General features: G+C 54.2%; 1 protein-coding gene across 1 annotated transcript; it reads right to left on the bottom strand.

Annotated features, from left to right (window-relative positions):
- Positions 1–363: 363 nt before the first annotated feature.
- On the bottom strand, positions 364–12,431 carry LOC147110017 (CD276 antigen homolog). Its single transcript, XM_086004009.1, has 5 exons — positions 12,092–12,431; positions 9,368–9,664; positions 6,524–6,670; positions 5,197–5,253; positions 364–1,737 (listed from the first exon to the last, which is right to left on the bottom strand). Exons 1-5 carry the CDS (start codon positions 12,339–12,341, stop codon positions 1,700–1,702), a joined length of 789 nt encoding a protein of 262 aa, XP_085860135.1. The 5' UTR covers positions 12,342–12,431; the 3' UTR covers positions 364–1,699.
- Positions 12,432–15,064: the final 2,633 nt, after the last annotated feature.

The raw sequence follows: 15,064 nt of genomic DNA, 5'->3' as shown, positions 1-15,064 counted from the left end.
CAGTGCCCCATCAACGTAATGCAGTCCCACCGCAGGCGACCATTCCCTACTGTCTCGATGCGACAGCCCCCTTGCAGTCAGCTTTGTGGATCACTGAGAACGGGCTTGCGATGGAATTTGCAGGCGTGTTTCCACTCCAGAGGTCTGGGCTTGGGTCAAACTGCGGGTCCCGGTGATGGAAGGCCGGTGTCCAACCAAAAGCCACCAGCTAGCTCCTCCCTCGCCGTTTCCCATCGAAGGTGAAAATAACACAATCACCTCAAGTTCTCTACGAGAAAGTACCAGGCCTTCTCGAAGCTCACAGCCTCGGAAGTTCCCATCAACCGGGAGAGAGATCGCGTGACAGAAAATAAAAAATGACCATTTATTCGTGAAAAGGTGTTTATTATAAAAATTGCTGTACAGAGGTACGAGCTACAGCCTGCTGTATGACTCTTACATCCTTCATAGAATCACAGTACGATACAGCACAGGAGGAGGCCATTCGGCCCATCGTGCCTGTGCCGGCTCTTTGAACGAGCTCTCCAATTAGTCCCACTCCCCCCACCCCCCGCTCTTTCCCCAGAGCCCTGCACATTTCTCCTTTTCAAGTATTTCTCCAATTCCAGATCACAACAACTCGCTGCGGAAATTAAATCCTCCTCATCTCCCCCTCTGGTTCTTTTACCGATTATCTTCAATCTGTGTCCTCTGGTTACCGACCCTCCTGCCAATGGAAACAGTTTCTCCTTATTTACTAAATCGAAACCCTTCATGATTTTGAACACCTCTCTTAAATCTCCTCTTAACCTTCTCTGCTCTAAGGAGAACAATCCCAGCTTCTCCAGTCTCTCCACATCACTGAAGTCCCTCATCCCTGGGACCATTCTGGTCAATCTCCTCTTAACCTTCTCTGCTCTAAGGAGAACAATCCCAGCTTCTCCAGTCTCTCCACATCACTGAAGTCCCTCATCCCTGGGACCATTCTGGTCAATCTCCTCTTAACCTTCTCTGCTCTAAGGAGAACAATCCCAGCTTCTCCAGTCTCTCCACATCACTGAAGTCCCTCATCCCTGGAACCATTCTGGTCAATCTCCTTCTGCACCCTCTCCACGGCCTTCCTGAAGTGTGTCGTGCCCAGAATTGGGGAAAGTAAAAGGTCAGAGAGAGAAAATAAAAATAGTGTTTGGAAAAATAATCTTCTTTCCATCCTCTCCTAGATTCATAGCACCGTCCCGTGAGCAGCAGGTGTGACTCCAGCACTCTCCGCGCGCCAGACCTTAGGTGCGGTTCGACTACAGGGGGCATCAGGGTCAACTTGTGGGAGGGTTTTACGGGAGCAGGATTATTGTAGATGTGCAGCACGAACTCTGTCTCACCTCACTCCCCCTCCCTTCCCCCAAGTCGTTGCTGGTTCAGTGGCCATCTGTAGTGTCCGCCTCCTTCCTGAATCGCAGGTTTCCCCCCCCCCTGCCAATAACAAAGCTGACAGTCAAGGGCCAACGCCCGTGCGCTCAAGGTGGGCTCGCAGTTGAAATGATGCAGCGAGTTGCCTCCCTCGTCCTTCGCCACACCCACCCACCCCATACCCCCAGGGGGCTGAGCGAGAGCCTCTGGGGGCCCCATCACTCAGGGGGAATTAACCGTCACAACCATTGCCATTCACAAAGGGCAGATTAACTTGGGGGGCCAGTCCCCAAGAAGAGCTGTCGACGTTTGTTCACAAACTGTCCTCGTCCAGGCAAATCACCTCTGGTTCTGAAATAGAAAGAGAGACAGATTGAGACGAGGTCTTGGTAAACATTCTCTGTTCCCAGGTTGTAGACAACACAGGTGAGGTATTGCTTATCGCCCATCTCTACATCCAAGTGGCAGGTAACATTCGCGCCACACAAGTGCCAGGCAAGGACTATCTCCAACAAGCGAGAGTCTAACCACCTCCCCTTGACATTCAACGGCATTACCATCGCCGAATCCCCCACCATCAACATTCTGGGGGTCACCATTGACCAGAAACTTAACTGGACCAGCCACATAAATACTGTGGCAACAAGAGCAGGTCAGAGGCTGGGTATTCTGCGGCGAGTGTCTCACCTCCTGACTCCCCAAAGCCTTTCTACCATCTACAAGGCACAAGTCAGGAGTGTGATGGAATACTCGCCACTTGCCTGGATGAGTGCCGCTCCAACAACACTCAAGAAGCTCGACACCATCCAGGACAAAGCAGCCCACTTGATGGGCACCCCATCCACCTCCTTAAACATACACTCCCTCCACCACCGGCGCACCGTGGCTGCAGTGTGGACCATCTACAAGATGCACTGCAGCAACTCGCCAAGGCTTCTTCGGCAGCACCTCCCAAACCCGCGACCCATTCAGCCCCCTCGAGCCTGTTACACAGGAACAGGAGGAGGCCCATTCAGCCCCTCGAGCCTGTTACACAGGAACAGGAGGAGGCCCATTCAGCCCCTCGAGCCTGTTACACAGGAACAGGAGGAGGCCCATTCAGCCCCTCGAGCCTGTTACACAGGAACAGGAGGAGGCCCATTCAGCCCCTCGAGCCTGTTACACAGGAACAGGAGGAGGCCCATTCAGCCCCTCGAGCCTGTTACACAGGAACAGGAGGAGGCCCATTCAGCCCCTCGAGCCTGTTACACAGGAACAGGAGGAGGCCCATTCAGCCCCTCGAGCCTGTTACACAGGAACAGGAGGAGGCCCATTCAGCCCCTCGAGCCTGTTACACAGGAACAGGAGGAGGCCCATTCAGCCCCTCGAGCCTGTTACACAGGAACAGGAGGAGGCCCATTCAGCCCCTCGAGCCTGTTACACAGGAACAGGAGGAGGCCCATTCAGCCCCTCGAGTCTGTTACACAGGAACAGGAGGAAGCCCACTCAGCCCCTCGAGTCTGTTACACAGGAACAGGAGGAGGCCCATTCAGCCCCTCGAGTCTGTTACACAGGAACAGGAGGAGGCCCATTCAGCCATTCGAGCCTGTTACACAGGAACAAGAGGAGGCCGATTCAGCCCCTCGAGCCTGTTACACAGGAACAGGAGGAGGCCCATTCAGCCCCTCGAGCCTGTTACACTGGAACAGGAGGAGGCCCATTCAGCTCCTGGAGCCTGTTACACAGGAACAGGAGGAGGCCCATTCAGCCCCTCGAACCTGTTACACAGGAACAGGAGGAGGCCATTCAGCCCCTCGAGCCTGTTACACAGGAACAGGAGGAGGCCCATTCAGCCCCTCGAGCCTGTTACACAGGAACAGGAGGAGGTCATTCAGCCCCTCGAGCCTGTTACACAGGAACAGGAGGAGGCCCATTCAGCCCCTCGAGCCTGTTACACAGGAACAGGAGGAGGCCCATTCAGACCATCGAGCCTGTTACACAGGAACAGGAGGAGGCCCATTCAGACCATCGAGCCTATTACACAGGAACAGGAGGAGGCCCATTCAGCTCCTCGAGCCTGTTACACAGGAACAGGAGGAGGCCCATTCAGACCATCGAGCCTGTTACACAGGAACAGGAGGAGGCCCATTCAGCCCCTCGAGCCTGTTACACAGGAACAGGAGGAGGCCCATTCAGCTCCTCGAGCCTGTTACACAGGAACAGGAGGAGGCCCATTCAGCCCCTCGAGCCTGTTACACAGGAACAGGAGGAGGCCCATTCAGCCCCTCGAGCCTGTTCCGCCATTCATTGAGATCAGGGCTGATCTGTGACCTAACTCCATCCACCCGCCTTTGCCCCATCTCCCTCAATACCTTTGGTTAACAAAAATCTATCAATCTTTGATTTAAAATGAACAATTGACCCGGCATCAATTGCCGATTGTGGAAGAGAGTTCCAAACTTCTACCACCCTTTGTGTGTCGAAGTGTTTCCTAACTTCACTCCTGAAAGGTCTGGCTCTAATTTTTAGACTCTGCCCCCTAGTCCTAGACTCCCCAACCAGCGGAAATAGTTTCTCTCTATCGACCCCATCAGTTCTCCTTAATATCTTGAAAACTTCGAACAGATCACCCCTTGACCTTCTATATTCCAGGGAATACAACCCTAGTTTGTGTAATCTCTCCTCGTAACTTAACCCTTGGAGTCCGGGTGTGATTCTGGTAAACCTACGCTGCTCTCCCTCCAAGGCCAGTATATCCTTCCTAAGGTGTGGTGCCCAGAACTGCTCCCAGTACTCCAGGTGTGGTCTAACCAGGGCTTTGTGTAGCTGCAGCATAACTTCTACCCACTTGTATTCTAGGCCTCTGGATAGAAAGGCCAGCGTTCCATTAGCCTTTTCGATTATTGTCTGTACCTGTCTTTGGACCTCCACTGATTCTAGCCTTTCACCATTTAGAAAGTAACCTATTCTATTCTTTTTAGGTCCAAAGTGGATGACCTCACATTTACCACGCTAAAATCAATTAAAAAAAAAAATTCGTTCCTGGGATGTGGGCGTCGCTGGCAAGGCCGGCATTTATTGCCCATCCCTAGTTGCCCTTGAGAAGGTGGTGGTGAGTCGCCTTCTTGAACCGCTGCAGTCCGTGTGGTGAAGGTGCTCCCACAGTGCTGTTAGGGAGGGAGTTCCAGGATTTTGACCCAGCGACGATGAAGGAACAGCCGATATATCTCCAAGTCAGGATGGTGTGTGACTTGGAGGGGAACTTGGAGGTGGTGGTGTTCCCATGCGCCTGCTGCCCTTGTCCTTCTAGGTGGAAGAGGTGGCGGGTTTGGGAGGTGCTGCCGAAGAAGCCTTGGCGAGTTGCTGCAGTGCATCTTGTAGATGGTGCACACTGCAGCCACGGTGCGCCGGTGGTGGAGGGAGTGAATGTTGAAGGTGGTGGATGGGGTGCCAATCAAGCGGGCTGCTTTGTTCTGGATGTTGTCGAGCTTCTTGAGTGTTGTTGGAGCTGCACTCATCCAGGCAAGTGGAGAACATTCCATCACACTCCTGACTTGTGCCTTGTAGATGGTGGAAAGGCTTTGGGGAGTCAGGAGGTGAGACACTCGCCACAGAATACCCAGCCTCTGACCTGCTCTTGTGGCCACAGTTTTGCCCATTCGCTTAATCTGTCGCTATCCCATGGTAATTTTATGCTTCCATCTCCCTGGCCAGCAATGCCACCATCTCTGTCTCTTCGGCAAGCTTGGATAGGTGGATCTCGATTCCAGGACTCCCCACCCCCACAAAAAAAACCCCACAAGGGCACCAACCGACCCGTCGATCACTTACTTTGGAAACAGGCCACCTCGGGATGGGGTTGGAGGCCATTATCATGGCCGCACGCCACTGTGAAGAACAAAAACAGAGACCCGTCAGAATAAAACCCACGAGACCGCCACAGAATGTACGGCAATAAGGAACGGTGTCCCAAATCACTTTGGGCTCTTGGGAATAGGAAAGGAATCAAAAATAACATTTGCGTCTGTCTTGGCCTCACGTTACGTAGAAACTACAGCACAGAAACAGGCCATTCGGCCCAACAGGTTTAGGCCCCAAACAAGCCTCGTCCCCAGCTTTTCACAACAGATGTTTTAGTGACGTTGGTTGAGGTTGATTAATATTGGCCCCAGGACACCGGGGAAAACTCCCCCCACCCCCCCCCCCCCACCGCCCCCGCTCTTCTTCCAATAGTGGCCATGGGATCTTTTACATCCACCCAAGAGGGCAGACGGAACCTCGGTTTAACGTCTCATCAGAAAGACGGCACGTCGGACAGTGCGGCGCTCCCTCAGTACTGCCCCTCCGACAGTGCGGCGCTCCCTCAGTACTGCCCCTCCGACAGTGCGGCGCTCCCTCAGTACTGTCCCTCCGACAGTGCGGCGCTCCCACAGTACTGCCCCTCCTACAGTGCGGCGCTCCCTCTGTACTGCCCCTCCGACAGTGCGGCGCTCCCTCAGTACTGCACCTCCGACAGTGCGGCACTCCCTCAGTACTGCACCTCCGACAGTGTGGCGCTCCCTCAGTACTGCCCCTCCGACAGTGCGGCGCTCCCTCAGTACTGCCCCTCCGACAGTGCGGCGCTCCCTCAGTACTGCCCCTCCGACAGTGCGGCTCTCCCTCAGTACTGCCCTTCCGACAGTGCCGCGCTCCCTCAGCACTGCCCCTCCGACAGTGCGGCGCTCCCTCAGTACTGCCCCTCCGACAGTGCGGCGCTCCCTCAGCACTGCCCCTCCGACAGTGCAGCGCTCCCTCAGTACTGCCCCTCCGACAGTGCGGCGCTCCCTCAGTACTGCCCCTCCGGCAGTGCGGCACTCCCTCAGTACTGCCCCTCCGGCAGTGCGGCGCTCCCGCTGTACTGCCCCCCGACAGTGCGGCGCTCCCGCTGTACCGCCCCTCCGACAGTGCGGCGCTCCCTCAGTACTGCCCCTCCGACAGTGTGGCATTCCCTCAGCACTGGCAGTGGGGAGCGGCGGCCTGGATTATGGGGCTCGAGTCTCGACCTTCTGACTCTGAGGCGAGAGAGAGAGCTAAACCCACTGAGCCATGGCTGACACTTGTGCGAGACTAGACGGACAGATGGACATCATAGTCATAGAGGTTCCTCGCTGGCATTTACCTGAATACTCTTCTTGCTGCATCTTCCTTCTCCTGCGAAGTATTAGCCCCACGGCAAGGGCGAGCGCGACTGCAACCAAGGCGCCCACCACAACAATTGGAACCGTTTTGTTGTCCCGCGGAACGACAGAGCATTCCTTGCTGACACCTAAGTCAAACAAATTTGTTTTAGGACCACAGAAAAAGCTGGAAAAACTCAGCAGGCCAGGCAGCATCGATGGAGAGAGAAACAGAGTTAACGTTTCGGGTCGAAACCCTTCGTCAGAACTGGAAAAAAGCAGGAAAAGGAGCAGATTTAAAAGCAAGTTTAGGGGCTGGGAAATGGAGGAGGGGATGAAAGAACAAAAGGGAAGGTCTGTGATAGGATAGAAAGCAGGAGAGATTAAGAGAGATTAAGAGATATTCAAGGCGAGAGGAGATGGTAATGGGGCAGGTAAAGACACAAAGGATGGCTCTAGATGGGGTGTGAATGGCGCTGGCAGAGTGAAGGACAGCTGCCATGTGGGAGGGAAGAAAAACAAAACAAAAAACAAAAAAAAAGCACAAACACAAAGTGTGGAAAAATATAAAAATATGATAGGGGCCGAGGTTATGATCTGAAATTGTTGAACTCGATATTGAGTCCGGAAGGCTGTAAAGTGCCTCATCGAAGGATGAGGTGCTGTTCCTCGAGCTTACGTTGAGCTTCCGTGGAACAATGCAAGAGGCCGCGGACGGTGAGGTCCGAGTGGGAATGGGGCGGTGAATTAAAGTGACAGGCGACCGGAGGCTCGGGGTCCCCCTTACGGACTGAATGGACGGGTTCCCAAAGCGGTCGCCCAATCTGCGTTTGTTTCAGGACCAAGTGGTTAGTCAATCGAAATTAATATCAGTAGAGATGTAACAGAAACATCTTGCATTGATATAGCGCCTTTAACATAGTAAAACGTCCCAAGGTGCTTCACAGGAGCGATAAACAAACAACAATTTGACCCCGAGCCACATCAGGAGATATTAGGACGGGCGACCAAAAGCTCGGTTTTAAGGAGCGTCTTAAAGGAGGAGAGAGAGGCGGAGGGGTTTAGGGAGGGAATTCCAGAGCTCGGGGCCCAGGCGGCTGAAGGCACGGCCGCCAATGGTGGAGCGATGGAAATCGGGGGGATGCGCAAGAGGCCAGAATTGGAGGAGCGCAGAGATCTCGGGGAGGGTTGGAGGAGGTTACAGAGATAGGGAGGGTTGTAGGGGCTGGAGGAGGTTACAGAGATAGGGAGGGTTGTACAGGCTCGAGGAGGTTACAGAGATAGGGAGGGTTGTAGGGGCTGGATGAGATTACAGAGATAGGGAGGGTTGTCGGGGCTGGAGGAGGTTACAGAGATAGGGAGGGTTGTAGGGGGCTGGAGGAGGTTAAAGCAATAGGGAGGGTTGTAGGGTCTGGAGGAGGTTACAGAGATAGGGAGGGTTGTAGGGTCTGGAGGAGATTACAGAGTTAGGGAGAGTTGTGGGGCTGGAGGAGGTTACAGAGATAGGGATGGTTGTCGGGGCTGGAGGAGGTTACAGAGATAGGGAGGGTTGTAGGGGGCTGGAGGAGGTTACAGAGATAAGGAGGGTTGGAGGGGGCTGGAGGAGGTTACAGAGATAGGGAGGGTTGTAGTGGCTGGAGGAGGTTACAGAGATAGGGAGGGTTGTAGGGGCTGGAGGGGGTTACAGAGATAGGGATGGTTGTAGGAGCTGGAGGAGGTTACAGAGATAAGGAGGGTTGTAGGGGCTGGAGGAGGTTACAGAGATGGGGAGGGGTGTAGGGGCAGGAGCAGGTTACAGAGATCAGGAGGGTTGTAGGGGCTGGAGGAGGTTACAGAGATAGGGAGGGTTGTCGGGGCTGGAGGAGGTTACAGAGATAGGGAGGGTTGTAGGGGCTGGAGGAGGTTACAGAGATAGGGAGGGTTGTAGGGGCTGGAGGAGGTTACAGAGATAGGGAGGGTTGTCGGGGCTGGAGGAGGTTACAGAGATAGGGAGGGTTGTAGGGGGCTGGAGGAGGTTACAGAGATAGGGAGGGTTGTACGGGCTGGAGGAGGTTACAGAGATAGGGAGGGTTGTAGGTGGCTGGAGGAGGTTACAGAGATAGGGAGGGTTGTAGGGGCTGGAGGAGGTTACAGAGATAGGGAGGGTTGTATGGGCTGGAGGAGGTTACAGAGATAGGGAGGGTTGTAGGGGCTGGAGGAGGTTACAGAGATAGGGAGGGTTGTATGGGCTGGAGGAGGTTACAGAGATAGGGAGGGTTGTAGGGGCTGGAGGAGGTTACAGAGATAGGGAGGGTTGTAGGGGCTGGAGGAGGTTACAGAGATAGGGAGGGTTGTAGGGGCTGGAGGAGGTTACAGAGATAGGGAGGGTTGTAGGGGCTGGAGGAGGTTACAGAGATAGGGAGGGTTGTAGGGGCTGGAAGAGGTTACAGAGATAGGGAGGGTTGTCGGGGCTGGAGGAGGTTACAGAAATAGGGAGGGTTGTAGGGGCTGGAGGGGGTTACAGAGATAGGGAGGGTTGTAGGGGCTGGAGGTGGTTACAGAGATAGGGAGGGGCGAGGAGGACACGGAGAGATTTGGAGACGAGGATGAGAATTTTAAAATCGAGGCGTTGCCGGACCGGGAGCCAGTGTAGGTCAGCGAGCACAGGGGGGGTGATGGGTGAACGGGACTCGGAGCGAGTTAGGACACGGGGACAGCGGAGTCTTGGATGAGCGCGAGTTGACGGAGGTTGGAAGGTGGGAGGCTGACTGGGAGAACGTCGGAGTCTGGATCCCCAGAAAATATATTTGAACAGAAGCGAACAGTTAAATACCAACAAAAGTTAACGGGTTAACGGAAGGAATTACATTGCCACATCGCTGACGTCCGGGTCTCCCGAGTCCTGGTGTTGTAGATGGAACAGGTGAAGCTCGAGTTTGTCGATACCTGGACCTGCAGCACACTGGTCACATTCCAGAGTCCGGTGGCGGGATCAGACACCAAGCTCGACACCACCGGCCTGCTGCCAAGTAGGGAGTTCCCCTCTCCATCCGTCCAATCAACAGTCGGCGCCGGGTAACCACCGGAGGAATGGCAGGTGAGATTCACCTCTCCTCCTGGCCGAATATCTCCCTCTTCCGATATCACTGGGACACTGTAATGGGCTGAAGTACATCAAAAAAACATAACGTTAACACAGCAGAACATTACTTATTTCTAATCCTTCGACAATCCTTCCCATCCTCAGAAGGTTTTCTGCATGTGGGCGTCGCTGGCAAGGCCCAGCATTTATTGCCCATCCCTAGTCACCCCTTGAGAAGGTGGTGGTGAGCCGCCTTCTTGAACCGCTGCAGTCCGTGTGGTGAAGGTGCTCGCACAGTGTTGTTAGGGAGGGAGTTCCAGGATTTTGACCCAGCGACGATGAAGGATCGGCCGATATTTTCCAAGTCAGGATGGTGTGTGACTTGGAGGGGAACTTGGAGGTGGTGGTGTTCCCATGTGCCTGCTGCCCTTGTCCTTCTAGGTGGAAGAGGTGGCGGGTTTGGGAGGTGCTGCCGAAGAAGCCTTGGCGAGTTGCTGCAGTGCATCTTGTAGATGGTGCACACTGCAGCCACGGTGCGCCAGTGGTGGAGGGAGTGAATGTTTAAGGTGGTGGATGGGGTGCCGATCAAGCGGGCTGCTCTGTCCTGGATGGTGTCAAGCTTCTCGAGTGTTGTTGGAGCTGCACTCATCCAGGCAAGTGGAGAGTATTCCATCACACTCCTGACTTGTGCCTTGTAGATGGTGGAAAGGCTTTGGGGAGTCAGGAGGTGCTAGCTCCTGGTTGATATACACTCCCACTCTCCTGTTGTCAGCCAGGCTCAGTGTGGTTAGCACACACTCTCTCAACTCGGATCGGTGAGTTCGAGTCCCACTCCAAAGACTTGAGTTCCATAATCCGGAACGACACTGGTGAGGCAGAGGAAGTGAGGGATGCGCGAGGGGCCAGAAACGGAGGAGAACAGAGATCTCAAAGGGTTGTAGGGGCTGGAGGAGGTTACAGAGATAGGGAGGGTTGTAGGCAGCTGGAGGAGGTTACAGAGATAGGGAGGGTTGCAGGGGCTGGAGGAGGTTACAGAGATAGGGAGGGTTGTAGGCGGCTGGAGGAGGTTACAGAGATAGGGAGGGTTGTAGGGGCTGGAGGAGGTTACAGAGATAGGGAGGGTTGTCGGGGCTGGAGGAGGTTACAGAGATAGGGAGGGTTGTAGGGGCTGGAGGCGGTTACAGAGATAGGGAGAGTCGTAGGGGGCTGGAGGAGGTTACAGAGATAGGGAGTGTTGTAGGGGCTGGAGGAGGTTACAGAGATAGGGAGTGTTGCAGGGGGCTGGAGGAGGTTACAGAGATAGGGAGGGTTGTAGGGGCTGGAGGAGGTTACAGAGATAGGGAGTGTTGTAGGGGCTGGAGGAGGTTACAGAGATAGGGAGTGTTGCAGGGGGCTGGAGGAGGTTACAGAGATAGGGAGGGTTGTAGGGGCTGGAGGAGGTTACAGAGATAGGGAGGGTTGTAGGGGTTGGAGGAGGTTACAGAGATAGGGAGGGTTGTAGGGGCTGGAGGAGGTTACAGAGATAGGGAGGTTTGTTGGGGCTGGAGGAGGTTACAGAGATAGGGAGTGTTGTAGGGGCTGGAGGAGGTTACAGAGATAGGGAGGGTTGTAGGGGCTGGAGGAGGTTACAGAGATAGGCAGGGTTGTAGGGGCTGGAGGAGGTTACAGAGATAGGGAGGGTTGTAGGGGTTGGAGGAGGTTACAGAGATAGGGAGGGTTGTAGGGGCTGGAGGAGGTTACAGAGATAGGGAGGGTTGTAGGGGCTGGAGGAGGTTACAGAGATAGGGAGGGTTGTAGGGGCTGGAGGAGGTTACAGAGATAGGGAGGGTTGTAGGGGCTGGAGGAGGTTACAGAGATAGGGAGGGTTGTAGGAGCTGGAGGAGGTTACAGAGATAGGGAGGGTTGTAGGGGCTGGAGGAGGTTACAGAGATAGGGAGGGTTGTAGGGGGCTGGAGGAGGTTACACAGATAGGGAGGGTTGTAGGGACTGGAGGAGGTTACAGAGATAGGGAGGGTTGTAGGGGCTGGAGGAGGTTACAGAGATAGGGAGGGTTGTAGGGGCTGGAGGAGGTTACAGAGATAGGGAGGGTTGTAGGGGCTCGAGGAGGTTACAGAGATAGGGAGGGTTGTAGGGGCTGGAGGAGGTTACAGAGATAGGGAGGGTTGTAGGGGCTGGAGGAGGTTACAGAGATAGGGAGGGTTGTAGAGGCTGGAGGAGGTTACAGAGATAGGGAGGGTTGTAGAGGGCTGGAGGAGGTTACAGAGATAGGGAGGGTTGTAGGGGCTGGAGGAGGTTACAGAGATAGGGAGGGGGCGAGGAGGACAAGGAGGGATTGGAAACAAGAATGAGAATTTTAAAATCGAGGCGTTGCCGGACCGGGGGCCAATGTAGGTCAGCGAGCAACAGGAGGTGATGGGTGGACGGGGACTTGGTGCGAATTAGGGAAGTTAGGGGCAGCGGAGGTTAGGATGAGCCCGGGTTTGTGGAAGCGGGTTTAGGCGTTGCCTACCCGTTGTGACGAGACCCACTTTGGTCGCCTGTTTCTTCTCTTGCCCCGTCGCGGTGAGCTTGAAGACGATGCACTCGTACACGCTTTCGTCCCCGGCCGCCACGGCAAAAAGCAGCAGCGAGAGGTCCCCGCGGGCGAGCTTCTCGGCCGAGACCCGCGTCCGGCCCTTGAACCTGGCATTCTGCGAGGCGTTCCACTCCTCCTCCCCATACTGAGCGTGGACGAGCTGATTTCCATCCCTCTGCCACATCACCCGCAGATCGGGCACCGTCGTGTTTGGGCTCAAGCGGTAGATGCACGGCAGGATGACCTGCTCCCCGATAATCCCCACCACCAGGGGAGGCCCTGCAACTGAAGCACTTACAATTTTAGCACAATGCCTTTAACCCTTCATAAAATCCCTGGCTCAGCCCTCGTCTGGAATACTAGGAACATAGGCTGAGAAAGTGGAGTTGAGGTCGAAGATCAGCCATGATCTTACTGAATGGCGGAGCAGGCTCGAGGGGCCGAATGGCCAACTCCTGCTCCTATTTCTTCTGTTCTTATGTTTCCCCTTGGCCTCTGTATACTCTTATCACTTCCAAAAGGCTTCTGACAACAAGATTCCAGCAATACATATGCAATAGACAGTCCCTACTTCCTTTATCAGCTTGCGACACTAGATCTAATCTGCCGTTATTTACCTGCCAATGTCAACTTAAAGAAAACCTTTGGGCAAGATAAACAAAATTACTATTTTTTGCTGCACGCTTTATGTGGACACTGACCCCGCAATTTCCCAACCTTTGATGGGACAGTGTAGAGGGAGCTTTACTCTGTATCTAACCCGTGCTGTTCCTGCCGTGGGAGTGTTTGATGGGACAGTGTAGAGGGAGCTTTACTCTGCATCTAACCCGTACTGTATCTGCCCTGGGAGTGTTTGATGGGACAGTGTGGAGGGAGCTTTACTCTGTATCTAACCCGTGCTGTACCTGCCCTGGGAGTGTTGGATGGGACAGTGTAGAGGGAGCTTTACTCTGTATCTAACCCATGCTGTACCTGCCCTGGGAGTGTTTGATGGGACAGTGTAGAGGGAGCTTTACTCTGTATCTAACCCGTGCTGTACCTGCCCTGGGAGTGTTTGATGGGACAGTGTAGAGGGAGCTTTACTCTGTATCTAACCCGTGCTGTACCTGCCCTGGGAGTGTTTGATGGGACAGTGTAGAGGGAGCTTTATTCTGTATCTAACCCATGCTGTACCTGCCCTGGGAGTGTTTGATGGGACAGTGTAGAGGGAGCTTTACTCTGTAGCATAGGAACAGGAGGAGGCCTATTCAGCCCCTCGAACCTGTTCCACCATTCAATTAGGTCATTTAAAAAATTCGTTCATGGGATGTGGGCATCGCTGGCAAGGCCAGCATTTATTGCCCAGCCCTAATTGCCATCGAGAAGGTGGTGGTGAGCCGCCTTCTTGAACCGCTGCAGTCCGTGTGGTGAAGGTGCTCCCACAGTGCTGTTAGGGAGGGAGTTCCAGGATTTTGACCCAGCGACGATGAAGGAACGGCCGATCTATTTCCAAGTCAGGATGGTGTGTGACTTGGAGGGGAACTTGGAGGTGGTGGTGTTCCCATGCGCCTGCTGCCCTTGTCCTTCTAGGTGGAAGAGGTGGCGGGTTTGGGAGGTGCTGCCGAAGAAGCCTTGGCGAGTTGCTGCAGTGCATCTTGTAGATGGTATAATTAGATCATGGCTGATCTGTAGCTTATCTCCATCCGGCCGCCTTGGTTCTACAACCCTCAATACCCTTACCCAACACAAATCTCTCAATCTCAGTTTTGAAATTTCCAATTGACCCCCAGCCGCAGCAGCTTTTTGGGGGAGAGAGTTCCAGATTTCCACCCCACTTTGTGTGAAGAAGTGCTTCCTGACATCACCCCTGAACGGCCTGGCTCTAATTTGAAGGTTCTGCCCCCTTGTTCTGGACTCCCCCCACCAGAGGAAATAGTTTCTCTCTCTACCCTATCGAATCCTTTAATCATCTCAAACACCTCGATTAGATCACCCCTTAATTGCGTCCAATTCTGGCCACCACACACTTTAGGAAGGATCTCAAGGCCTTGGAGAGGGTGCGGAGGAGATTGACCAGAATAGTTCCAGGGATGAGGGACTTCAGTGATGTGGAGAGACTGGAGAAGCTGGGGTTGTTCTCCTTAGAGCAGAGAAGGTTAGGGGGAGATTTAATAGAGGCGTTCAAAATCATGAGGGTTTTGATGGAGTAAATAAGGAGAAACTGTTTCCAGTGACAGAAGGGCCGGTAACCAGAGGACACAGATTGAAGATAATCGGTAAAAGAACCAGAGGGGGAGATGAGGAGAATTGTTTTTACGCAGCGAGTTGTTGTGATCTGGAACGCGCTGCCTGAAAGGGCGGTGGAAGCAGATTCAATAGTAACTTTCAAAAGGGGAATTGGAGAAATACTGGAAGGGGAAAGATTCACAGGGCTGTGGGGAGAGAGCAGGGGGGAGTGGGGCTAATTGGAGAGCTCGTTCAAAGAGCCGGCACAGGCACAATGGGCCGAATGGCCTCCTCCTTTGTGCTGTACGATTCGATGAGTCCTTCACACAGTTTCCCCACGTCCTCCAATTCTGGCCTTTTGAACATCCCCCGATTTCCATCGCTCCACCATTGGCGGCCGTGCCTTCAGCCGCCTGGGCCCCGAGCTCTGGAATTCCCTCCCTAAACCTCTCCGCCTCTCTCTCCTCCTTTAAGACCCTCCTTAAAACCGACCTCTTTGACCGAGCTTTTGGTCGCCTGTCCCAGTATCTCCTGATGTGGCTCGGGGTCACATTGTGTCTGATTTACGCTCCTGTGAAGCACCTTGGGACGTTTTATTATGTTAAAGGCGCTATATAAATGCACGTTGCAGCTGCGATTGATGTTCCGGAAATCACCGTGAGAGTTGGGAACAATCCCAAGGTTGCGCTGTTCCGGACACTA

This window comes from Somniosus microcephalus, chromosome 12 (assembly GCF_052327205.1).
Source record: "Somniosus microcephalus isolate GS21.2 chromosome 12, FLI_Smic_1.0, whole genome shotgun sequence".
In the NCBI taxonomy this organism is placed as follows: domain Eukaryota; kingdom Metazoa; phylum Chordata; class Chondrichthyes; order Squaliformes; family Somniosidae; genus Somniosus; species Somniosus microcephalus.
Note: the sequence above shows the minus strand (reverse complement) of the source record. Positions and strands in the feature narration are given on the sequence as shown.